Source organism: Archocentrus centrarchus, chromosome 6, assembly GCF_007364275.1.
Source record: "Archocentrus centrarchus isolate MPI-CPG fArcCen1 chromosome 6, fArcCen1, whole genome shotgun sequence".
NCBI lineage: Eukaryota > Metazoa > Chordata > Actinopteri > Cichliformes > Cichlidae > Archocentrus > Archocentrus centrarchus.
This window is the reverse complement of record NC_044351.1, coordinates 23,631,408-23,657,812: the sequence shown is the minus strand read 5'-3', so window position 1 is coordinate 23,657,812 and position 26,405 is coordinate 23,631,408. Positions and strand designations below refer to the sequence as shown.

Below are 26,405 nucleotides of genomic sequence, written 5' to 3'. Positions count from 1 at the left end.
GAAGAGGTTAAGACCTTCACTGGGAGTGGACAGAATTAAAAATGTGTACACCAGAGGGACAGTTCAGGTTAGAGAAGCTAGGGTGAGATATTTTGGACATGTGCAGAGGCGGGATAGTGGCTATACTGGACAAAGGATGTTGATATGGAGCTGCCAGGCAGGAGGAAAAGAGGAAGACCACAGAGAAGATTCATGGATGAAGCGGAGGACAATGCAGGGGTTGGTGTGACAGAGGAGGATGCAGATGGAGGCAGACGATCCGCTGTGGTGACCCCTAAAGGGAGCAGCCGAAAGAAGAAGAATACGACGACAAAATGACCCTCTCGACTTCCTGCGCAATCGTGATAATCTCTGTGGTCTTATTACAGAATTTGATTTAAATCATTAAATAGTCTCTGACTCCACCTTTACTCATTTTGAGGCTGCAAGTATCATTCCAAAGTCTCTTAGTTAATAGGCTAACTGTGGCTAAGGCGGAAGTTGTCGTAGCTGACGTCACACACGTTTCCGGTGTTCAGCTTTCACGTCATGTTAGCTTAACTCCGGTAGGAAGCACCTGTTGTTATTGCCAGGTGAGTGGTGGTGTAAATTTTACCATTAGACATATATGCGCTGAGCTACAACACTGTGAGCAACGTGATGTATTCTGAAGCGTTACAACGTTGTTTTAGCTCTTCTTTAGTTCCATGTTTACTGGTTAATGGGAATGAAGTACCTATTTAATAAGTCGGACCGCAAAACCCAGGTTCAGTCTCACCTTCCAGATTGTTAAAGACTTGGACTTGATCCGAACCACTCACTACCATGCACATTAAAGAGGGAGACAGATAGACATTTTAAAGCAGTTGACATAGGAGATAAGTTTTCCTATCTACCAGTACTGCCAGAGCTTCATGCTGATCCCGCTCTTCGTAAGGAGTGGGCGGCTGCACACCTTGATGACCCTGCGTTCAAAAGAGGTAACCTGAGAGGATATCAGGGTGGGGGTGTAAATGCGGTTCTTGTTCTTTCAGCTGCTACAGTAGATCATTTGCATCCGTCTTTAGGATCCTCCTCTGTCACACAACCCTGTGCATATTCTCCTTCACTACATCCATCGCCGAGTATATCCGCTATCCCTTCTGTGCACATGTATAACCATGTCAGCCTTGCCCTCTCTAACCTGAGCTGTCCCTCTGATGTGTTCATTTCTAATTCATCCTGTTCACTCCCAGTAAAAAACCTAACATCTTAAGCTCTGCCACCTACAGTTTTGCCTCTTTTGCTAGTGTCACTATCCAAACCATACATTGTAGCAGATCTCACTACCATCTTGTAAACTTTCACTCTTGCTGCCATTCTCCTGTCAACTGCCTCCACCCAGTTCACCCTGCTTTGCACTCTCTTCTTCACCTATCTTGTAAATGCTCAATTTCTTCATTCAAATTCCTGTATATATTTGTCTCTGTAGCTAAGGACCAGTGCTGCGAGGTGTGTTTCCCAGGTGGAAAGAGAGACCCCAGCGACTGTGACTGATGTGCACTCACAGCTCTCGAGAGGCAGAGGAGGATAGGGCTTCACCTGATGATGTTAGGTGGTCTGTACACTGTTCCCAATCATTAATAAGGTAAAATCAAACATTTCCTTAAGAGCATCAGCTTCTTTGGGTCTATCCAGTTTTTTTCATTCATTCACCCCCTTTCCCATCTTCATATTTCTCAACAGAGTGGTCTGTTGGTGACTCCCGTTGTTGGCTTTATAGAAGAGTCATTTTGTCCCAGTCCAAACCCAGCTGAGGTCAGTGCAGTGTTTACAGTCCCACTGGATTTCTTCTTCACCAGCAAAAAGACCCTGCCTACATATGTGTTGCTGGGATGACGGGGCTGCTGCACTCATTTTATTTTGTGGACACTGATTCAGGAAACCACTATCACAATATGGGGGGTTGACTGCCATGTTGGCCATCCTGTTGCGGTCCTCTTGCCTCTTAGAAAGAAAACCTGAGTTTGAAGTTGGCTTGACTCAGAGGACCCGCTATCATTCTTCCAACAGGTCCTACATAGAAGAATCAGTAAACTCTAAACAGCTTTTCCACATGTAAATAACTGAAGCCAGATTTATTTACTGTATTATTTGTATGAATGGGTGCAGCATTTGTTTAAAAGGATGAATATAAACTTTTCAGTGTGGTGAAAAGAAGCAAGTCAAGATACTTTCAGTTTTTTAAAAATTCATTTAATGTAGGCAGCAGGATTACAGATATAAACAAAGAGTATACAAATGTCCAGACAAAGGCAAATTACATGTTATAATAGTTCAGATGTATTGATAACACGCCAGGTTTGACCTTATATCCCTACTGCAGGGTCTTAAGGCTAGATACTACAGCTCAAGCTACACAGACGGATTACAACAGAACTGTTGGAGAATGTGAAATATAAGCGAACTAGGAAAAAGTGAGCAACCGATTACACACAAGATACAGCTCACACTATTGGCAACTTTAATTTATCATGGGTCTGCCCCTTTGATCAACGTTCACAGCAACAATAGTAATGTTGACAAGCACATCAACACAAGAAAATTCTCCAGAAAAACAATCTCACTGTCTCGTCCTTTTACCTCACATGTACAAATCTCATGAGGCATGAAAACATTTGACCGAAAACAACAAACAAGGTGACAATTCACTGGTGAAGCCGCACAACATTATGTTGAGAGTAAATCACTGATATCTTGCCAACGGATCGAGAACATGTTAAAGTATAACAAATTACGGTTATGCTCGTGTTGGGGGGTGGGGAGTCACTTAAAAGTTTTCGGATGTCAAACAGTCCTAGAGAATAAAAAAGGCGCAATGAGACAAAAAGGGACACCAGTAAACACAGCAGAGCAACGGTTAAGTTATCAAGGCACACAAAGTTCTGTTGAAAGCATCACAATTGAAATTCAAAATACCCCTGCAGTATATTTCACATTTAAATATACATGGATATTCATTTACATGACTGAAGGACAAAAATAGTACGCTAAGTTTTGTGTGCTCTTTTCAACGCCTTTAAATCAACACAGTTTCTTTTTTCCAGGTGAAAGTGGCCATTCGACAAAGTCGGACTGAAATGAAAAGGGTCGGGTTTGAAATTACACCGCAATCAAAAACAATTTGACCAACGCGCAGTGACACAAATGACAACTGGTGCCGCCTTGCCCATCCCCTCAATCTCAAAATATATGTTCTCTAAAACTAGAATTGGTCCAATGTCAAGATGTAGAGCAAGCTCCATTCCACACATGAGGTAAAATTTACATTCATGAAACCGAAGTCACAGGTTGGCTTTCTGTGTTGGTATGGCTTTAAGAAGCAAAACTGTTCCGCACTTCTTCCACAACATCATGTGCTCTTTAGCTCCCTTAACCGAGAGGGATGGAATGCTTGGAAACATCGCTACTGCACTCTAACTTGATTTACAGCTAATGGACGAGTCAAAGTGCCATTTGAGATGCATGATGTTTAAAAAAAAAAAAAAGAAAGAAAGAAAGAAAAGGAGTTGAAAATATTAAACACACACAAAAAACTTCACGTTATGTTCTACAGTTTGGGAAAAGTCTGTCATAACAGTAGAATTAAACTAGCAACATATTTATTTGATGTGCACTTACATTTCTAATTTCAGTCAGACTTCACAATACACCTGCGCTTCATTTCAGGAAGAAAAAAAAAACAAACAAACCAAAAAAAAAAAAAAAAAACCACCAGCAATGATAATTCTTTACTATGAGCAAAAAAAAAAAGAAGAAAAGAAAAGTAAGGAAAAAAAGGTTTAGTTTTACAAAAATACTCTACATTTTGATACACGGATACAAAATTCTAAAAAAGATAAGTTACTTTTAAAATGGATTACTAACAGCTGCAAGATAAGAGTATGACCATGAAAATGTAAACAAACGTGTGAGCAACGCGATTCTAATGTTTGAAGTATCGAAAAATTGGCTTTGCTTTTTGGATAATGCCAAATTGCCTACTGTTGAGATATGGAAAATACAGCAGTGTCACTCTGCTCAAAAATAGAATAATGTCAAATGGTAGAAATATTAATGACAGAAACTGATCCATGAAGCCAAGTACCTTCACAAAACTAGAAGAAATCTTGTAAAAAACAACATGCTGAATCGTTAGCCGTGTGAGAGCTGCATAATGTGAATGAGCAAATCCAATGAGTAAACATTACGACAGTGGGGACAAGATGGTGGCCATTCACAGCAGGAATTTTTATGCCTCGGTGCACTCTATTCTGTTCCCTCAACAGCCAGCTCTGCAGACTCGACTTGCTTCCAAACTAAAACTATCACAAGTGTTATTGATAGTATAAAGCTTGTATACTAACATCACAGTAGAAGTGCCCATTACTCCTCTAGATAGCACCAGAGACAGAATCAAAAATGGTGATCTCAATGTAACAGATTTCATCTACCAGTGAGCCCCCGTTCACAACACGAGGAACAGGAGCCAGCTTCATGTGACGCCAACCTGCACGCGTTACCACCAGAGACAAAAACGTAATCTCTAACACAACACAAACAACAGTAAACAGCCACCGTGAGGGGCCTTTACTTAGTACAAAAAGAAAAACAATAACGATCCTTCATATAATGTACAAACTAAATGAGTAAGTCAGTATTTCAGATGTGCCGTCAGTGTCTAAAACACAAAAGGCCTAGTTACCACTCAAACACTGAAAGAAAATGACAATGCTTTTGTGGGAATGGCTGTTTCTGGACAGACTTGACTGGACCACAGACTGAATACGAATAGGGACTCAACAGTGAACTGACGTTCTATACAAAGTTGTCTAGACCTTAAAAATATTCTGACATGAGGAAAAAAAAATATATAAAAATGCTTGGTTATGATGTATTTATTTGTACAAAGACAACTGCTTTCGGTTTGTTTGCCCCCCCCCTCCATTTTTCTTTCCCCTATTGGATGTTTCTGAGTACAAATTCATCTTAGATCAGTAGAGAGCTGTGGACGGATATAAGGACTAGCAGGTTACACAAAAGAGGTTATAAAGTGCCTTTAGATAAAATGTTATAAAACCACACAACACTCCATTTTCACTAGTGGAAAGGTTTTTTTTTTTTTCTATCCACAATGAACTGAGTTAACTTCTTCAAAGCAACAGATAACACACTAACTAGTTGAATGCTATTTAAAATTTCACCAAGAAAGCATCTGCACCTCTGTGATGAGGCCCGCACACACAAAAACACTGGGAAGTGCCAAGAGAAGGCCGCGTCACATTATTCACCAGACTGAATCTCATTTAAGAGTGCGCAATATTCCCTCCACTCACCAGGGTGCTCCCAGTAAAAGAACGTCTTTATCACACTTTTTGTGATAAAGTTAATTTCATTTTTGTGGTGCTGATACCAATATTAAACTGTGCTCCCTCTAATAAACCGCTCAAGTGCAAACTCTCACCCATGCCCGTAAATGTTATTACCCGAAATGTGAACATATTATTCTACGGAGAACTGTACAGTCTAATATTCTGGACTCTTAGAATGGATTTCAGTGGCTTTGCTGACATATGCAAATCTAAAGTCTGATTAACAGCATGATTGTTCATATTCACCACAGCAAAAGAAGTTTAAAATCAAATTACTGTGATGAGATTTCATCCCTGTTTTTTTTACACCAGCTAATCTCCCGATCCAACTGAAGTGATGCCAAAAACACATACCTTCTCAAACCGAAATTAAATCTTGGGAGTTTACACGCTCAAATGAGATTCTTCTGCCTTTATCTGACACTTATGTGCAATCTGATATTCCATAACTGGCTGTTTTTATCTACTCTGCCTGCGCTTTCACAACACTGTCCATCACGACGCGGTTCCCATTCCTCTGTTACTGACGTTCTTTATCCCTTTCTTGGCTTTTCAACAAACATTTTTATCCTCATCATCATTATGACCATTTCTTAGGCTCACATTATTTAAAAAAAAACAAAACAAACAAAAACACTGACAACCAAACACTGCATTTGTGCGAATGATGGATAAAGCAGTTATTACAGGCCTCTCTGATCCTGCAAGAGGGGTAATAACAAAGGTGGATACATCAATTCAAGAATGGACAAATGGAGGCTACAATTAATGATAAATATTTCTTAAAAATGGATCACATGAGCTCATAATTTGGGTTTTCAGTAAAAAGGGCATGTAATTCTTAGATATTTAAATGGGTTTTTGTTTTTTTGTTTCTTAGCATTGGCACTAAACGCCACACACTGCCATTTAGTATGGGGATTTTAGGATGTATAACTCTCAGCTACATACATAGTCACTCACCCTCCTTAAGTGCTGACAATGGTCCAAACATTAAATCACTGCTTCTGTAGGCTTTCCAGTAGGTCCTCAATTTTATCCATGCTGGACGATGTTGATATGGATGCCTGCAGTTGATTCTGTAAGCTGCTCTGTATCTGTGTCTGTAGACTGGTCTGCATTGGAGTTGGCAGGCTTGTTTCTATGTTTGCCTGTAAACTGGACTGAAGGCATGTTTGTGTGTTTGCCTGTATTACATTTTCCAGGCTGGTCTGCATTTGTGCCTGAAGGGTATTCTGTAAGCTGCTATGCATGGTGGCTGGCATTGTGGAGGCAGCTTGGGCCATGGGTTGATCCAGCAGAGTCTGCATGTGACTGGGGTTCTGGATTTGGCTCTGTGCAGGCTGGTTGGGTCCAGAAGAACTAAGCAGCTGGGATGAGTCTAAGGGAAGAAAAAAAATAATATTCTCCATCATCAAACAGTAAACGTAGCATACAGTTGTGGTACTGGAGTAATTCAAAAAGCATATGGACACATACAACTTAATAGGTCGAGCATGGTAATACCATATGCTTTAGAAAAATAAGAATTCAACACAGTTAACTTTTGAGGTAAACATGGTCAAAATCATCTTACCATTCTGGATGCCAAAAACAAACAGACTGGCCTGTCCCTGAGAAGCCACATTGCCACCCACAGCTGTCTGGAAAAGCTGCTCTGGGGGCTGCTGACCAGGGCTGGCTACCACACCCACACCTCCCTGCACCACAAAGATGGTTGTGCCAGGGGCTGGAGGCTGGTTGTTGAGCTCCTGTGAGCCAATAGTACTCTGCAAGCTGGACAGATTTGTCTGTGGTATAAACAGCTCCACAGGTGGATTGCTTGGGACGGAGCTTGAGCCCACTTGCATTGGCTGCTGTTCCTGGAACAGGCTCTGCTGTTGGTTCTCAGTGGATGCTGAGTTGCTGCCCGAAGAGCTCTGGTCTTGGAAGGACATGGGCTCTGCTGTGTCTGACTGGGGGATTCCAACGCTCATACTCCCCATAGGAGAAGGGCCTTGGGTCTGGGTACTAAAGAGTATAGCAGGGGGGATAGCCTGTGGGTTAAGATCAGTGGTGCAGAGAAGCAGACCTGTTTGCTGGGGTGCAGGGTTGCCTTGTGAGTGATTGGAGATACTCTGAAATAAGGAACTCTGCTGGCCCATTGGAAGCGGTGCTGGCTGCTGTTGGTTCTGCTGTGGGGACTGCTGCTGCTCCATTGGAGTGCTCTGTTGCTGCATTTGAGAAAGCTGAGCTTGCGGTTGGTTCTGAAACATTGAAACAGGCTGAGTTTGGCTGGCAGATGTCTCCATGGAGGAGATGAATGCCAACTGCTGCTGCTGCTGTTGCTGGGGCTGAGGGTTTGGGGTCAGGTATAGGGTTGATCCTGTTGACTGCTGTTCTGAGCTGAGACTGCCACTAGTGAGTACGGTCAGTGTATTCTGGATCAGGGCAGCCTGGACTTGCTGCTGGGGGCCCTGGGTCTCGGCAAGGGGCCTGGGTGACTGGAAGAGTTGTTGTGGGGGAGATGTATGTGATGGAGGTTGTGTTGGGAAGCTGGTCTGGATGGTAAGTAGTTCTCCAGCCTGTTGAAGGAGAGAACTGGCCTGAAGGTGCTGCTGCAAATTCTCCAAGACCTGCTGCTGTTCTTGCAGTTGCTGTTGCTGTTGTAGGTTGCTCAATGCTTGACTTTGCTGCTGCTGTTGTTGCTGCTGTTGTAGTTGATGTTGTTGTAAATTGGTAAGAATCTGATTTTGTTGTTGCTGATCCTGGAGCTGAATATTGTTTAGAACTTGCTGTTGCTGATTTTGTTGTAGCTGTTGTTGCTGTTGAAGCAATTGCTGTTGCTCTTGTGGCTGTAATATAAGTTGTTGCTGGATCTGCATGTTATTGATGACTTGCTGCTGCTGCTGCTGAAGGTTTTCAAGTATTTGTTGCTGTTGCTGCAGTTGCTGTTGTTGAAACTGCTGTTGTATTTGTTGTTGTTGCTCCTGTTGTTGTATCTGTAGCTGTTGCTGTGCTGACAGTGAATTATCTGTACTCCCCAGTCTAAGGCTGTTCATGTTCTCCTGGACATGCTGCTGAAGGGAGTCTGCAGAAGGTGTGGGGCTATAAAGCACGGAGTTTAGCTGCTGCTGTGCTACTGCTGCTTCCAACACCTGCTGGAGCGTGGTGTTACTTCCTGCCTGCAGCTCCCTTACTGCCCTTTCCAGCTGAGCAACCCCTTCCTGGGGAAAAAGGGAAACCTGGGACTGCTGTGGCTGAGAGGGAGGTGCCATCTGTGGCATGGCCACAACCACGACCCCTCCACTATTACTGGAACTCTCAGGAGACAAGCTTTCCTGAGGGTCTCTGAGGAATTGCTGGGGGACTTCAGGTGTCACAGGGGGTATTGTAGTGTCTCCTGACACTGAGAAGGAGGTTGTTGGGGCAATTTCCTGCTTTTGAATCGTGCTGAGAGACTCTAGGCTAGGGAAGACTGGGGGTGCCTGGGGAAGGTCCACATCTTCTGATGGTAAGGGCATTGAGCTCTGAAAGGACTCTCCACCAGGATGAGGACTAGAACCAAGATCCAGAGTCTGCTGCACTGTGATGAGAGGGTCAGGGGATGTCTGTGAAATGAGAGAAAGCAAAAGACGTTACAGATGACATTTCTAAAGCAAATATTTTGAAATCTCTTTCTTAAAAAAAGCAGGGGGTATCTTACTTTGAAGACCTCCGTGGATGGTGGATTGCTAGACACTTCCATAGGTGTGTCCTCTTGCCGTCTGGAAGTCTGGTCAGAGCCTTCTGTTTGTTCAGATTTGATCGGGCTATCAAATAAGCAGGTCTTGACCAGGGATATCCCCTCTGTTTTTACTGTCAGCACATTTGAGTTATCAGCTGGAGGTAAGAGTGGGAAAAAAAGGACAGTTGTATGTATGTGAGAAGATAATTCTTACTTACTTGAAGTCAACACCTAAAGCTTGGCATACAGAACAATACCTGACAAGCTGCAACATCAATGTTTGCAATGAATGATGTGGAGTGAAAACCCATCCAACACCAAACACAGGGGAGTGTGCTACCACAGCCATACAAACTTGGAGAATACATCCATATTTACCATCAAAATTCTACATGTAATCCAACTAAAAATATAATTTGTTAGATTGCACATGCAGCAAACGGTTACTTTCCCTTTTTAAATGTAAATTAAATCAAACTGTTACTAAGAAAGAGATGTTTTCAATGATGGGTGTGACAGTAGCAAAGTATTCTGACACACTTTGTCTGTCCAGAGGATTACATAGCTTTCTTTGTCTTAAATATAGAGGCTGTCTTTCTTACAACACCCTGCACCTTCACTGTCTCTCTCTCTCACTGTCCCACTCTTACCTGTGGCCAGTCCACATTTCTTTATTTTCTGTGTAGTTTCTTCTTTTCCCCTTTCCCTTGTCACTCAGACTCAGGCTACCAGCGTCACCATGCCTAAAATTACTTGGATCCACACAAAAGTCCTCTTTCATCTCCCAGCCTTAAGCTGATGTGGATTACAGATTCACTTAACTAGGATTCTCACTGAACTAAACAATTCCTCTTTAATGTTAGCTGGTGGGCGCCTTGACAGTTCTGTTTCACTGATAGCTGCTAGAGCAGGAAACTTAAAATTTTGAAACAAAAGAAGACAAATAATAACCTCAGAAAGTAAAAGCTATAAGCGTCTGCTTTGTGAAATGTGTTTGGTTTAGTAGATCTCAAGTAAATCTTTATGGCACTCTGAGATTCATCTCAATCACTAATGATGGATCAACTAATAGGAAATATTCCACATTTGCATAATTATACATTTACTATTTTTATGAAATATAAAAATAGGAATAACTTGGGAAGAACAATAATAACAATTAAATAAATAAAATACCACCGCAGCTAATATAACCCCTTGTTAAAAACAGGTTAACTGAATGCTATTTCACATATTCCAGACAGTGGACAGTATGTGTATGTGTCAAGACCCATTTCAGCTGCTTTTGGACAGAGTAGCCTTCACATTCACACATAAAACCTTTGCCTATTTACAGGAACACAAAGTATTAATCTGTCCCTCTCTGTTTTCACCATCTGAATAATAACTTGTACTATATTAGCTCTATTCACACTTTTCATAACAGAAATAGCCCATAAGTATCACACTATTGATAAGTATCAAAAATTAAAAGATATCAATGCCACGACAGCTGAAAATCATGAACTATGTAACTTTCATGCATAAGCTGGTTGCTGTTACCTGAGTCTGGAGTGTAGATGAATGGTTGGGGTTCATGCGATCTACCAGCATTGGTCATCACAAAAATGCTCACAGAAACTGGAGAAGTGATTGACTGGTTGTGAAACGGAGGGACTGTCACTATCAAATGATTCTGGGAAAAGATCACAGTTTTATTGAAGTGTATGCCCAACAAAAGGTTTGATACAGCAGATTAGATTATTCAATGAAAAACTGAAAGGGATACCCATCATCTACTTGCATTTACCTGATGGAAAAGATCCATGTCAATCTTTGCCTCGGCTTGCCAGGAATTATCATCTGAAAATTCAACATAAAATATCGTTCATCCATTCAAATATCAGAGGGTTTATATGCAGAAAATTGTATCCACACAAATGACATCAAGCTACAACACTACTGACAAAACCAACACAGCTACAACACCTGCAATGTTCTCCTGAAAAATAACTTTGGTTCCTTTGAGGAAATTCTTTCCGATTATAAAAACTTCCTCTCCTCCTTTCACTGAGCAACTGTGGAGACTCTTTCTCAGGATCTCTGGCACTCCTGCTGGCTGGGCTGAAGAGTGACAAAAGAGCCAAAGTATCGTTACTAACATAGCATAAAAAAAAAAGAAAAAAAAAAGCCAAATATCCAACAAAACGTTATCCATCAAACAGCCTAAGAAATCCCAGATGGCTGTCCTATATGTTGTCTTATTTGTAGTTAATGCTGGATCAAAGACTCACTGCAGAGGATTGGCGATGAGGGGACCTGTAAAATGAGGGCCGATCCATCAGGCTGGGGGATGTTGACTCTGAAGGCCAACCTCGCTCGTGTGCTCTTCTTCTTGGATCCTGCAACACCAATGCGGGCCTCAACATCTGCATTACGGAGCTTCAGAATTCCCACACAGTCCACCCTGTAGAAACAACCCAGGAAGGAGAAGGGAGGCATAACTAAATATACAAAAGCACACACCAAATGCTTCTTAAATATCAACACTGCGAGTAATAACTGATCTTTCATTATCAGCAAGAACTCCTTACGCAAGTGTCATGTCATTGCTGGGCTCCAGAGGAATCTCAATAACTGTGGTGCCCTCTATGTCCACCTCTTTGCAAGCAGTGGTGTTGCGTCCTGTCACTCTGCATGCCTGGTAGAAACCGTGGGGTTTCACTCTGCCTGCATCATTTGCTACAAACACCTGCAGCACAACTGGCTCACTCACACCTTCCAACTGCAGACAAAATAAAAAAAAATAAAAGGTGTGAATAATTAATAGAAAACAATGCTTTTAGAGAACAAGTTGTTTTAAGCATTAAATAATGAGTATGCACACAAAAACTAAATATAAAATGCAACTGCATTTCCAAATAGACATTGTGCGAATTTTCCCACACAGTTTTTCCACAATTTAAGAATAAAATATCTCACTGTAAAAGCTGAAGAATTTTGGTATTTTATTGTCTAGGGTAAAGCAAGCTGCAAACATCTGTTTGCAAGAAACAAGTCCAAAAAACAGCTGTTATCTTTGTGACACCTGGCAGCACTGGATTAAAAACAGATATTTCTGTATTGGATTTCAATGTATGGGCTCAGAACCCTTATTAAACTCTACTTAAAACTTAAAAACACTACATCCAAAGATAAAACATTTTGCTTTCAAAACTATTGGTCCCCTTACTTTACAAGATTCCTAATTCTTATATTGTTAAAAGGCAATTTTTTTTTTTTTTTGGCACTGTAATCAACTGAGCATGTGTTTTCCAAAAACAACCCTCAGCCCTGAATGATTTTCAGATAACATTTCAATAACCTACCAATCACTGCTCTATCCAGGGTCTATTTTCTCTGAAATATTCATCATACAAAAGCAGTATGTGATCTGTTCCTAACCACTGAGCAGTTCAGGAGTGCTCAATAATTTAATGCTTTAATAATGAATACAAGGCAGGCACTATTCATTCAGTCCCCTACCCTGATTTATCATGAGGTAAAGGTGCTTGTTTGGTTGTTTGCATTCTGAATTTTGGGTTTATTATTTGTCAAAAAATGAATAAAAAACAAACTATTTACCTCACAGGGACACAAGCAAGTTATCCATGTTAATGCCAGCTAGTGAAATAGGTCAAAGGAAAAAAGCACATGGGTAGTAGTTTAACTGAATAATTTTGATGTGTCCAGTACTGGCACGATCTTTCTTTTGCAGTACTCCACACTCAGTATATTGTGCATATTTAATCTTATTCGGCTCCTTCCTTAGGTGTTAATAGTTGTGTGTTAAGAAGCTGCTAGAACCTTTTGTACTCTAAACCTTGACAGTGGGGAATCCCTGTTTGAGTGCGATCTTTGACAGAACCTCTGCTGCCCTCAGTCAGATAGCGAGCTCTATGCTGGGTCTCTGGCTGCACCAGAATCTTGAGCTCCTTCCCATCACTCCTCTGGGGGAACTGAGCAGACAGTGACCCACCTTTCACTGCAGTTCCTGACTCGAGAGAGCTGCAGGGGAACAAAATGATGATGATGACATTAGTATGGTATCCAGGAATTAAGTTACCTCAAACAAAATTTTAATTGAGCTTTTCTGGAGACCTAGAGAGGGGGAAATGTACTCTAACTTAAAGAGACAGAATGTACTTAGGGTAACTGTCAGCATACCTTGATATGGAACTGGTCTTATCTGTGCCCAGCTGAGATAGCACATAGTGAGGGGCTTTGGCGCTGTCAGCATCAAACATATCCATGCTGTCTTCTGGAGGAGCAGGCTTGGGTCCAGGCCGCTGGCGAGGAGTACGTTTTCTAGACTTGCGCGGTACCTCTGTATTGTCATTGTAGGAGACTGAGCTGATCAAACTGAAGTTCGAGACGGACTCATCGGCCCACATGTTGCTGCTCTGCTCCGAGTCTGGACCTGGTGCACCAGATATGGTAGGTTCCTCTTGGCAAGACATCTGGCTGTCATCAACAGGTCCTCAGGTGGTGGGGATATGCTCAACGCAGGCCCTCGTTTTGATGGGGTGTTCTGAGGCTGCTGGACTCCTAGCCCCGACAACCCTCCTGACCCTACATCCCCTACTGTGGCATTTGCTCCACTGTTGCCTCTGCTGGCGGCACCCTCCATACCTTGCATCTCTGACGCTCCAGCAACATCTCCTCCGCTGGAGTGGACATGCTGGGCAACCTTGAGATGGTCTGATGATGAGGTAGAGGGGCCAGAGGATGTAACGCCTACGGCCAGGGAGGAAGAGGCAGAGGGGCTGGAGGTGGAAGAGGTGGCATCTGTAGTAGTGTATACAGGTATAAAAGTTAGGACAGATATTCAGCACAGAGCAGGCTAGCAGTCCCATTCAAGCAGCTGAATTTGTGCATGATTTGTATAGATTTCCCCTCTTCCCAACTCTAATTTCACAGACTGTTGTGAGTTATATGCTCTCACGGTGCATGCGAGAGCTGTCAAGCACTGATCAAATGTTCTGAAGTTAAAGTTGAGAAGGGTACTATAGGTCCCACAATGTTTTGATTCCTACAAATCCTCTCAATTAAAAATCAATGTGACAAAACTGACATGCCTTGTTTACAAAAACAAAAGCAAGCTACAAATTGTTACATACACATTGCCAGAAAGAAACATAACAAAATCTGGTCAAACTTTCTTGTACAGCCAAATTTGCAAGCTGATAATGTGGCGCCAAATTAAATTTGCCAGGGTTACAGTACAGTTTGTGCAATGTGCATTCAGTAGTAAACAGTTGTTTGCGCATGCCAATTGGAAGATTTGGTTGGGACTGAGCGTAGCCATGGAGACAGAATAAACAAGCCTCTGACCTATGGAGCAGTGAACTGCAGACCATTTTATATGCAGACACTCCCTGCCTCAGAGGGCACTTCCTGCAATAAAAACGAGACAGCCAATGAGCAACAAGAGAGCTGATCATTCAAGACTTAACTTCTGTCAATCAGTAAACTGGATGAGTTAATATACTGAAGGAAGGAGTATCTTTTGAAGTTTATCATTTATAGACATTTGGAAGCATGTTTGTTTGGTTAATGATGATCTAAAAGACATCACAGTAGTCATGCTTTTGATCAGCACTGCTTAGGGCCAGCTGGGTCAGACAGGATAGTGAAAAGGCAGCGTTAAAAAAGCGCTCTCTCCAACATGACTGTTGACCAGTTAGTTTGCTTTTTAGATGAAAACCATGACTAAAATCCTTCACGGTTTTAACTGATGTCAGCTGCCCTGAACCATGATCCAAGATCAGGGCATTTTCTTTGCTTTTTTACATTTTTTTTCTCTTGGTAAGTGATATTCAAAATACAGTCCAACATTTGCTGGGGCAACTTCACTGTTTCATGAGGAGACAGAACCTTTATAATTAGTGAAAATGTTGGCAGCTCTGTAGCATGACATGTCAATAATTTAGCTACAATGTTCAAGCACACAACCTCTATAAGAATGCAAAAGATGCATCTTCTCTTCTATTTTTGTTAAAGGCATTTAAAACTCAACAAACCACACTGACACTTTCAGGGAGATGTGCCAATTCAAGAGGGCTTTACTGAAATGAATAGAAAGAAATTACAAAAAGAGAATGCAATATGCCAACTCTCAAGGACAGTATATGGATCAGCACTGATGGTTACGCTGCATCTATGAAGATGGGCCATCGTGATAGGTTTTTTTAATTGCCTAAAAAGCCAAGTGACAAATAATATTTAGCACAAGCATCAAAAGGTGAAAAACATCAGTGAAACAATAAAGAGGCCATGTTAGCATGCAAACTCAACATTTCTTGAAGTTGTCATTCAGAGTAAACCAGTTCAGAAAAAGGTTCTGTGTATTACTTAGTATCCAAAGAACAGGAGTTTAAAATTTTGATGACCGAGTGCCAACTGATGGAGCCAACATATGACTGAGAGCCACACAGGGAAATGCATCATATAAAAACTTTGGGTTGGTATCTGTTAGGGCTGGGCGATACGAACCAAAAATGATATCTCAATATTTTTTAGCTGAATGGCGATATACGATATATATCTCAATATTTTTTCTTCCCAAAAGGTATAAACAAAAAGGCACTTCTGGGTCAAAGCTACATCTCCCAAATATCACACGGGCACTTTTATTAACATTCAGCTGTAGATGTACGTGAGAAATTGCTCAAAAATAAACTAGTGGCATATTTAAATGATAATGCTCAAATAAATGCTTTTTTTTCCTCCATAAAAGACTCACAGCTGTGCTATTAAAATGTAAACAGAAAAGATACAGTGCAAAAAATACCAAAAGGCTGACTTATTCTTTAAAATCCAGTCTCCAGTGAAGTAGACTTCAGCAAAGTGCTTCCTCCTGTGTGTACTCCTGTACATCTAGTACTCTGTACAAATAACAAAACATGTAAACAGACTGAATGAACAAAATTTCATCCTTCAGTCAGCAGGATTCTAGCTAGCTGCACCTGGCTGAGGGCTTCAGCTCTTATAACGAGCAGCGTGGCCATTAGCATTAGCATCGGTATACACAGTGGAAAAGATGAGTGCTTGGACCTTTTGTCGGGACTTGTTTTTGGCATTCTTTACAGAATACATTATTCTGCTGCTCATTTGACACTTTGAATCCGAACAATCTCTAAATAACTGAGCATTGTTTTTACTAACCAGCTCCCCTTCAGTAGCTTCGTGTCTGTTTACTTCTCCATGCTGTCGCTTCCTGCATGATTTACTTGGTCTTTTTCTGCACAGCTATCATACAATACATGGCCTGAACTATAAATGAATAACATGAACAGCAGCACATTCTCTTATGGTCACACTCAAAGGACAAAATTACCACCACTGGCCTGAGGGCCACAACTTCAGAAACCTGAACACAGAGGGTGTTAAATGATCATCACCATGACTAAAATGGTATAACTTAGTTAAGATATTAACTGAGCTTAGAAGTTACTCTTAAATAATTTGGAAATATTTAATTTTTTTATCATTTTAGAATTATACAGTGAACTGGTTAAGTGAAGAGCTGCAGGTTCATGTTGGATTTGCAGTTTTGGTGTTCAATACGTTTTTATTTATTTGTTATTTTTTTTACTCTAACGGTCAAAGTACACTGTACTACTAAGCGCGCAATTGTGCAAAGTCAAGTGATGTCTTCACATTAGGATGCTAAGGATACTGAAATTTTCACTTGTCTGGAAAATAGAGTGCAGGTCAGGCTACATAAGCAATGCTGCTGCCAGGTAACAGGATCGCCTAACACTAACAGTAAAAAAAGATGCTTACAGATAGAAAACAACATAGTAGACACAATATAGTATAATATTGGAAAATTAAAAATTACAAAATATGTTCAAATACACTTTCTGTTCAGATGTACAAAAAGGCTTTAAGACTAAACCCCCATCCACCTGTTGGCATTGTACCCTTGTGTAACATTGGGCCCAGCTGACATGTAATAACCATGTTTTATCATATCAGTAGTTTTGAAATACTTTGATGAAATATATATAACATACTAGCATAAACAATAGCCTTGAATCATAAATCTTGCCTCGAAAACTGATGAAAGGGTGAAGTTGCCCACAGACACTCATACAAGGGCACATTTCTTTACCCCTGTTGACTTGGATAATAGTTTGATATAGGGAAACTGATCCCAGATCATGGTTTTCATAGGCTGAGCAGGTAGCTCACCTGATGCCAAGGCTGCAGAGGGGGGAGGTCCCGCCTCTCCCCCACTCTTCTGGCTCATGGTGGTTGGGTCTGTCTGGGTGGACGGCGGGTGGAGCTGGAGCTCTTTGGGGAGGAGGTCATATACCGACTCTGCCATAAAGGATGAGCAGGAGAAAACAAATTAGTCTCTGAAAAACAAATGAGATTATTGTTAATTACAGGACAATGTAACAAGAAAAGATTCATACTCGCTCTTCTCAGATGTAAATATTGTTTTTAAATACCTGTTTTCAGCAGGTTTCCTTTTAGCCTGTTAGGAATCGTGGAGCATGATGAAATTAGCAACTTCCACGTTTTAACTGCTCCCGATTTTTAAAAATAGAACAAAAAACATCTGCCTTTACTGTCAGTTAACCCAAATAGGTGTTGTCACAGTTTAACACTGGAAATGTCTAGCAGTGTTCTAACTTATTATACTGAAAAGAAGACCTCAAGGGTTGCATAAGGCAGCTGTCTTGGCCTCAAACTGAAGCTAATGCAGAACTGCTCTGAAATGCAATATGACTAATAATACAACTGCTGGAGTTTGATTCCAGAAATCACCACAATTCACCACAAAATGTAACCTTGCCAGCAGTTAATTTCACTTCCACAAATGCAGTCTTGATGGCAATAACAAAACTCCTGCAGTACCTCACTAGACTGGTTGTTTCTTCATCCACTTTTTCGAAGACAAGTGGAAGCAATAGTGCAATCCTCCCACATCTCTTAAAAATTCTGCAGTCAACACTAACAACACAGGGTATCTTATGATGAACTAAATTAGCTTCCCATGGGGTTTGGTGCAATAAAACCCAGAGTCATGACGATATTTAATGGCAACATGATTCCTTGTAGACATAACAACCACTGCAGCCACACTGGAATAAATCAGATCTGATGGTAGATAAACACACGATTAGGTAGTCTGGTTGCTAAGAAACAGGCCCCTATCAACACCTTGATATGGATATTTCAGCTTTGCATCGACCGCACAGAGGATGTGTGGTAGTCATCTGACACTTGGTTATGATTTTGTTCCCAACACAATGATGAAGCTGGCAAAACACACGATCTCACACTTCTGTGATGTCACTGATGGCGCTGAGCTGGTGTCAGTGTGTCAAAAGTTCACACAAAGAGCAAATAAAATCTGCTATTGTTTGCATCAAGTCCTCTTACAGCACAGCTGACCGAGTAACACAATTCAAATGTCAAAAGGCCAAAGAAAGTTTCATTTCTTTTTCTTACCAAATATAGAAAGCGCTGTGATATTTCACAGATCTGGGGGAGATCAGTATCCTGTGCGGGCAGAAAAATAAAAAGTGGATTTCAGTGAACCTGTTCACAGTGAGCTCTACAGACTATAGAGAAGTGTCAGTAACCATCTAATTGCGCGCACGAATCGCACAAGTGAGTGGCATAAAGTGAGTCTTTGTTGCTGACTGCATTACAGATTGACTGGCAACGCGACATGACCTCAGCCTTAAGTAATATCCCCATAAACAAGACATGCATGTATAAAGTGGGTCTAGTGAACCTGCTCTGAACCCATTTATGTGCTACAGCATTCATTCACATGCAAACAAATGTTCTCTTCATGGACTCGGCACCACGTGTGCAGGAGTAGCATGACACTCCTGCTAAACAAGAGAAGCACACAGTAAAGAACAAAGGACAGAAATGACTGTTCACCAAGCCGGGCACCCTCTGGCCAAGGTTGGGAAGAGGCTTACATGTAGTGGCCAGATCAAAAGGAGTCCACACTGGGTTAAAGAATGTCACTGTTGCCCTGAAAAAGGCATAAATCATTCGTTTTCTCTGGGTACTTGCTGGTCACACAGCAACACAAAAAAATATCACAGAAAATCAAGCTGTGAAGGGTTCATTGTTCTTTTTTTTTTTTTTTTTTTTTTTTTTAAAAATCAGCACACATACATGACAAATGGTTGTTTATTAGAAATAAACTTTACAGAATCTTCTCATCTACTGGACTCAGATTCAGAGCTTTACTAAATTACCCCTCTAAAAATTCACCACAATGCTGTTTAAGCCTAAAAGATTTGCACGTGATGGGAAACCTCCCCAAAATGTGTTTTCAAATCAGAGCAATCTTTAAAATAATAAAGGGTTATGAAGGAAAAAAAGCCAGTAACAATGATTACCGTCTTTACTTGCAGCACAAATTTGTTTAAATATGCACAAATATTAGGTAGAGCCATAAGATTTAATTATCTTGTGACCGGTAATCAGTGTAAGCACAAGCTAATAACATTGTTTTTTAGTCAGTCACTTCACGTTCACAATTGCACAGTCTGGATTTCTTTCAGCCTTTTGTTTTTGCTTTTGAACCAGACTGCCGAGTTTAGGGTGTGTACTGTATGCAAAACAGGGCTTCTATATTCAAACTGTGCTGTGGCGACTTGGAGAAAAAAAATAATATGGCTCCAATTAATGATTTTCATAATTTCATTTATTTTGTATTTTCTTTCAATTTAAAATTCCACCTGCATAATGAAAGCATGAAGTAAAAAAAAAAAAAAAAAAAAAAATGCTCATAATAATCCAAAGAAAACAGCCGCATTTCCAAATGTCTTGTAATGAGAGCCATGATTGTTAAGCAGGGCTGACTTTATAATCAGCTTTTATTTTCACAATTTTGGCTTCCAACAACTACGAAAACAAGATAATTGCTTTAAAATAAATATTTTGCCACAATCATTTTTCAGGGGAATGTTTAAATTTAAATCCAACACACTCCTTTCAAGTTGTACCTCTTCACCCCTCCATAAATCGGAAACTCACTCATTTATTTAGTTGTATGTATGGATACTTTTATGTCGCTTTAACTAACTCACTTCTTCCATAAAGTTGTGGCAGTGTTAGCACTTCTCATCCCTCACATGCTTTGCAACACAAATCCCATGGGCTTAGAAGCTGTTTTTGCAACACATGCAATAAATCCTAAAGTTTGAAGAAAAAAAAAAAAGGTTAGCTCAATTTTAAATGTGTGTGAAACAGTATACAAAGTGCTTTAATTAATGGAAACAACATACTAGGAAAGTACTGCAGGATCAACAGCTGCTGTTTGGATTTTGCTGCACACCTTCTTGTGCATGTACAAAAAAATTCCTTGATGCAAGTCTTGACACTCAGCAGCCATCCTGAAAGGCCTCCAAGCAAATTATTTTTAATTATATTGGTAACCTGCACATAAGAACTGGCCCAAGTTAAAACTAATAAACCCCACCTAAAAGGTTTGCCAACTATCCCCCAAAAAAGGTTTTAAAAAGTAGGTTAAGAATTCACAAAATAGATGAAACTGACAATCTTCCTGCAGTAGATTTTGGTCTTAATTTGCTTTATAGAAGCCAGTTAGGCAAGTCTGTACAAATCTATAAGCTTGTCATAGGATGCCCAAATAGTAACCTGCAGCACATTAGCCTGCCAGGAGGTGGACTGACTTTAACCTATGCTTAGAACAATAAAATCACATCACCACATAGTTATGCACTGCTCACATCACACAAGCATTCAAGGTTTTGCCAAATGGCAAGAGCACCACTCCATTTTTATTCTTTGATGAAAGATCAGAAGACAAGTAAATGTTTTTTTTTTTCTCTTCAGATTAAAAAAAAAGGAGGAGTGCATCACAATGCCCAGCAGTGGTGCTTTAATTATGCTCTTGAACACATAACAATATGGTCAAGCCAGAGTACAGACAAAAGAGCTACTCACCACATTCAAACCACAAAGAATGAAAGAACGCCATTTTTGGTCTTTTAAACCAACTCTGTTTATCTTAAAAGTTAAATTACTGCCAGAAATGGCTGAATATTATTTTTTAATTTGCTTTCAGTCTACTATTGCAAATCAGATGGATAAACAGATTTAACAGCATTAGCTAAACTAAATTTCTACTGTGCACATATATTGTACTTTACTCCCAATCACAGTTTTCCACAGAACTTGATTCTACTTGTGGCTGTAGCTATAGAGGTGAGCAAGCATGGATATGTAAATGTGTGTGTTAGTAAGGGGAACCACAATGTCACATGAATTATTAAATACCACCATACAAAAGATGGTCTAGTCCTCTGCTAATATAAGTAGGCAACACTTTGTGCCAAAAATATCTAAGCAATAATCAGTTGCCTCTCCAAGGAATCTCTAGTCTCCACAGTTTTCAAACTGAGTCTACATGTAACGCATGCCATATGCATTGACTTTTAAAAACAAGCTCTGTGGCCTTCAACTTGCATCCTGTTCCCACAGAACCTGTCCTTTGTCCAGCCAGTGAAACTGTATAGCTCTTTGGAAGTGACACTGAATTTCAGCAGTCCTTGAGGATGATAAAAATGAGAAGCTTGTGTTATAATGTTGAGATGTCAGTGACTGTGTTGAATCTAAATACACAACACACTATGCCAACCAGCAGCTAGTACTGTTTGATAAGTCTAAAAACAGCTTTAAGGACACTGTATTAAAAGAAAACATATGGAGATGATTGCCATTGCCACTGCTACACAGTACAGTCTGCATTTGTGAATGGGCCGCTGCTGTTACCAAAGGTGCAGTGAACAGGTAAACACAAACTGACATGAAAGTGTAATTCAAAGTTATGAGGCAGCATGCTTTTATGGAAGATTTCTAAGAGGAAATTCAATATTTTGTCATATGTCTCAAGTGATGCTAATGAATATGTGCACATACACATAACAGAATAAAAAATTAACTCAGGTTTCATGCAGAGTCCACCATTTTATTGCAAGCTCAGCAGGCCTCAGGGGCACAGATACCACCTGGTGTACCTAAGCATTACTGATTTGTTTATTTTATCTTTGTATTTAAGAGACACAAAGGCAAAACACAGGCTTGAACTAGCCATTCAAAATCTGGGCCATAACCCCCCCCCCCCAAAAAAGAAAAGAAATGAAAATCAATAATAGGCAACATTATGCTAAGGAATCTTAAGGCAAATGACTGCAGTGAATCTGTGCTGTTATTTCAATCGATTCAAATGCAATCTGTTTCAAAAGCAACCTAAGCAGTGGTGTGCATCAGAAAATTGGCAAGATGTACACTAATTTAAATGATGATAAAGCATTTTGGCTGTATTATCCACTGTGTAGCCTAAGTAGGTAACCAAAATGCTGTCCACCCCTGATTTAACGTGGGCTTTTTTTTTGTTAGCTATATAGCTAATGATTCAGTGCTCTCTTTCACCATGGCCAGAATAATTTGCCCCAGATAATTTACAGCAAACAATTCTGAAACTACTTAGGAGAAAATGTTTTATGCTATGTATCATGCAGAGTGTCTATGTAAACATTTAGTAAGTACTATAGTGTGTTTTATAGTCTGACCAAATCTATGAACAGCTGTAACGAATGTCCAGTGTGTCAGCATGACGCACTGAAATAAGTCACAGTGACAACTCAAGTTTCTCATACTGTTAAAATGATATAAGCATGTGCTTTTGTCTGACACATAACGGCATCTTTGGATTTTAGTAATTATTTAGAATGATTAGTTTTTGTGTTGTTTTGCTTTTTTAACCAGTGAATGAGTTGTTTGGCTAATAAAACATAAGTAGTTTTTTTTTTAATTAATTTCCAATAATCACAAATTCACCTCACCTTTAAAGGCAAGCCAAAAAAATACCCACAAGACTGCAGTTGTTAAAGTGGAAGGCATGGCTGTTAACACTAAAGCAAGTGACAGTTTACTGCTAGCCTAAATGCATATCAGTGAGACATCAATAAGAGAAGGGCCTGTTTTCTTTCAAATGAAATAAGTGAAAGTCTGAACTAAGTGTAAACAGACTGAAGGAAGCACAGCCAGCCCGGGACACGTGGTTAATGCATCCTGTATGTAACATGTTGTGGAAGTAAATCTCCCTTGCATATATGCTAAAAACAAAACACTTCTTTTAATCAGAGTAACGAGAGTATTGCAAAATTTGTGTCCTGACAAATTAAAAAATAAAACACCAGTATACCAACCATTCCTATCAGCTGATCACTAGAAATATCTATTGCTTTTATCATTTGTCACTGTATCAGAAATGTAAAACTCAGTAACAATGCCTGCAGAATTGTACATTTTTCAATACCAAGGTAAGACCTTTTCTTGATCCTAAGGTATCAAATTGAGAGTGTTTTCACCATTACATTGTGCTACATTCCTTTCAATTAAAACATCTTTGCAGACAAATAAGGTGTTTATTCACTTGGCCTAAACGCATCTCCTAGAAGCAAAATATAAAGTCTTTGACTCCATTCACTGCACCTACATGATGGATGTGAATATAACTCATAGCAAAGTTGTCAACTCAAAGTTGTCCTTCACAGCATTTCCCACGGAACATTTTGCGTGCAGCGCAGAATTTTTAACTTTGGAAAAAACAACTGTGCGATGGGATAACATTTGTTCAGTGTTTATTGCATTCATTATACTGCAGTTTGTGATGCATTTTCAGGCAGCTGAATCAGTTAGTTATGTTGCTTTGCAGCACAGACAACTCTACAGCACTCTGTGCATATAATTTCTTCTTGGTTAAGATCACTTGTACTAAATTCAAGCCATTTCCAAACAATTGATGATGATCCACTTCAATCTCTTCACTTTCTGCTGTACCATACATTTGATTTCTGTCGTTGTGTCTTCGGAGGCAGTGTTAGTTGCCCAGGTAGTCCAGAAAACTCCAAGCTGCACTGTGTAGAGAACAGCTGTGATTGGCATATGTAGGCACATGGTCGGGCAATGATTTAATTTGTGTTGCTTTCTGTTCTATTGGCAGAGCGCACATTTTTAATATCACCTGAAGCCAAAATCGTGATCAATATTAAAACTCAATTAACTGCGCAGTTCTAATCTGTATATTTGTTGGGTAGGTATTTGGGTTTGGGTTTCGGCTACTTGGATGCAGAAATATATGGCATCCCAGCCTGTCCGTCTGAACAGCGATCATCATATTTCAGTTCACCTCACTGTTGCTAACTTAACTCTTGCTAGATTTAGCCACTTTTTATATCTCTCTAGCAGATTGTTTTTCAAGCCAGGCACAGAAAAAAAAATTTGTTTTGCTCAGTGGCTTGCTCTCCTCACACAGAAACAGCACTCCCTCTGTCTCTGTTACGTTCAATAGATGAGCAAGCTGTGGCAGAGAAAAAGTAAGAGATTTCTGTTGCTCTTCTCTGAGTGATAATTTTTGATGTAAATATAGCCAACAATTTTGTCACAGTAATAAAATCAGACACAAGTTGTCTTACACACTTGTGTCCAATAAGAAGAATCCAAAAAGACACCGCTTGCTTCTTAGTAAACCCTAGACCCTACCAATTCTATTCATAACTTCTGAGATTTCACATTTGCCTCAGAAAAATCACAACCGACTAAATAATGCAATATATTCTGGCAGCTTGGTCACTTGTCTCCACTCACCCACATAGTCTGACATACATGAGCTCTCCCAATAGATCTTTGATGAGCATGTCTGTTACCTTGACCCCAACGTTAGAGTGCACACCCAATTACAGAGATATAAATAAACAGTCATCATGTGATACAGTGTGACCATATGGCAGTCTCAACTGAGAATTTCAGGGTCACAGCGCAAAGCTTTCTGCTGGCTCATGAGCACCCTATACATAGCAGCCAAACAGATGTGGGACCAGCAGGCAAGTTAAGGCTCAGCTGGGTATAATATTTGAAAAATAATGAATAAACATTTGAATAGTATTTGATCAAAATATGGGCAAAAAGCCCAAGGGAGTGCAACAGAGCTAATGTCTTCAGGAAAAGCAATATGCATAAATTCTTGTGTCTCAGATTACATTTGCACTTTAGGATCAATAGGCCATATACAAGTCTTGCTCACAAATAAGTAAATGCATGATAGCTGCCTGAGTTGAGTAAGCATATTCAGTGACAGTTGCTTTACACGTGAAGTTGAAACTGTCGTTAAAAAAGGAGAAAAGACTGACTTACATGGCAAAGTGCTGCTCTAACCCCGCACATACCTACTAACCATGCTCAATGCAACATTGGTTAACGGCCTTGCTCTTCGAGGATGCAGCAACACCCACCTAATAATAACATAACAGTTGGCTGACACATGTGCAGCGGTATTAGAGACAGAATATATTTTGGCACTAGAGGGCCCCTTATCCTGACGGGCAGAATAGCACACTCTAGGTTTTGAGGGGCCAATAACTGCATTCTTTCAGTGAAACCAGAGAATGTGAGGAGGAAACCCTGGCTCAAGTCCACCAAACAAACCAAAACAACAGAGGGACTGTCACTCACCGAAACCAAACAAGGAGAACACACAAGACAGCCATGCACTACTTTTCCATTTATGCGATATGCGCGCGCGCACACACATACATACACCTCTGCAGAACCCGAGCACGACTTAAGTACCTTAAACCACGGAACAATGTAGTGGCTAGAGAGCGACCTCACAAAGCTGTGTTAGCTCATACATGCGTCTAAAATGATGCTAGCCATCAACCTGCATGACAAAATCAATCAAAAACACACCTATTACTGCTAATACTTACTCAGACAGTCTAGCATATCATGCTTCTCCACGCATGTGACAACTAATCAGCAAGGGTAGTCGAGCCAAGTAACTATGCTAGCTAGTCTAGCTACTAGCAGAAATGAGGCTAACCACTGCTAGCTAGCAGCTTAACACAAGCTATCAAGACAATCATATTACCTCCTATTAGACGAGGACAAAACGGATTAGCGACCTCATAGTAACCTTTCTTTAGATAAATCTTACCTTTAGAGTATAGAGATTTGGGGGAATTGAGGTCGATATCCGAGCTAAGGAGGGATATAAAATCAGAGGGCATCGCAGCGCTTCATCGAGGGGAGGAGAAGCGGACACTCTTCAGAAACGAAGTCGGCTGCTCCCGGCGGATAAATATCACGTTTTAAAAGCGGAATGTTTTAATATACATAGTACAAAATCGCAGCGGTCTTAAGGCGGCAAAAAGAAAACTTTCAACATCGAAAAAAGAAAACCGTTATCTAGTACGTCTCACGTTTGTGTGTCTTTGCTGAGAGGAGACACGTTTCGT

General features: G+C 40.4%; 2 protein-coding genes across 2 annotated transcripts; one reads left to right on the top strand and one right to left on the bottom strand.

Moving 5' to 3' along the window:
* The first annotated feature begins 41 nt into the window (after nt 1-41).
* nudt7 (nudix (nucleoside diphosphate linked moiety X)-type motif 7) lies at nt 42-2,061 on the top strand. Its single transcript, XM_030731087.1, is given in 12 exon segments — nt 42-82; nt 765-819; nt 821-885; nt 887-959; nt 1,451-1,463; nt 1,466-1,552; nt 1,555-1,569; nt 1,572-1,606; nt 1,705-1,840; nt 1,843-1,913; nt 1,916-1,994; nt 1,997-2,061. Coding segments are annotated over 12 exon segments (735 nt in total).
* Nucleotides 2,050-26,405, bottom strand: nfat5a (nuclear factor of activated T cells 5a). Its single transcript, XM_030730890.1, is given in 14 exon segments — nt 2,050-6,750; nt 6,946-8,959; nt 9,055-9,230; nt 10,618-10,750; nt 10,865-10,917; nt 11,044-11,178; nt 11,349-11,521; nt 11,649-11,839; nt 12,917-12,937; nt 12,939-13,101; nt 13,261-13,567; nt 13,570-13,881; nt 17,293-17,421; nt 26,105-26,405. Coding segments are annotated over 14 exon segments (4,263 nt in total). The 5' UTR covers nt 26,178-26,405; the 3' UTR covers nt 2,050-6,367.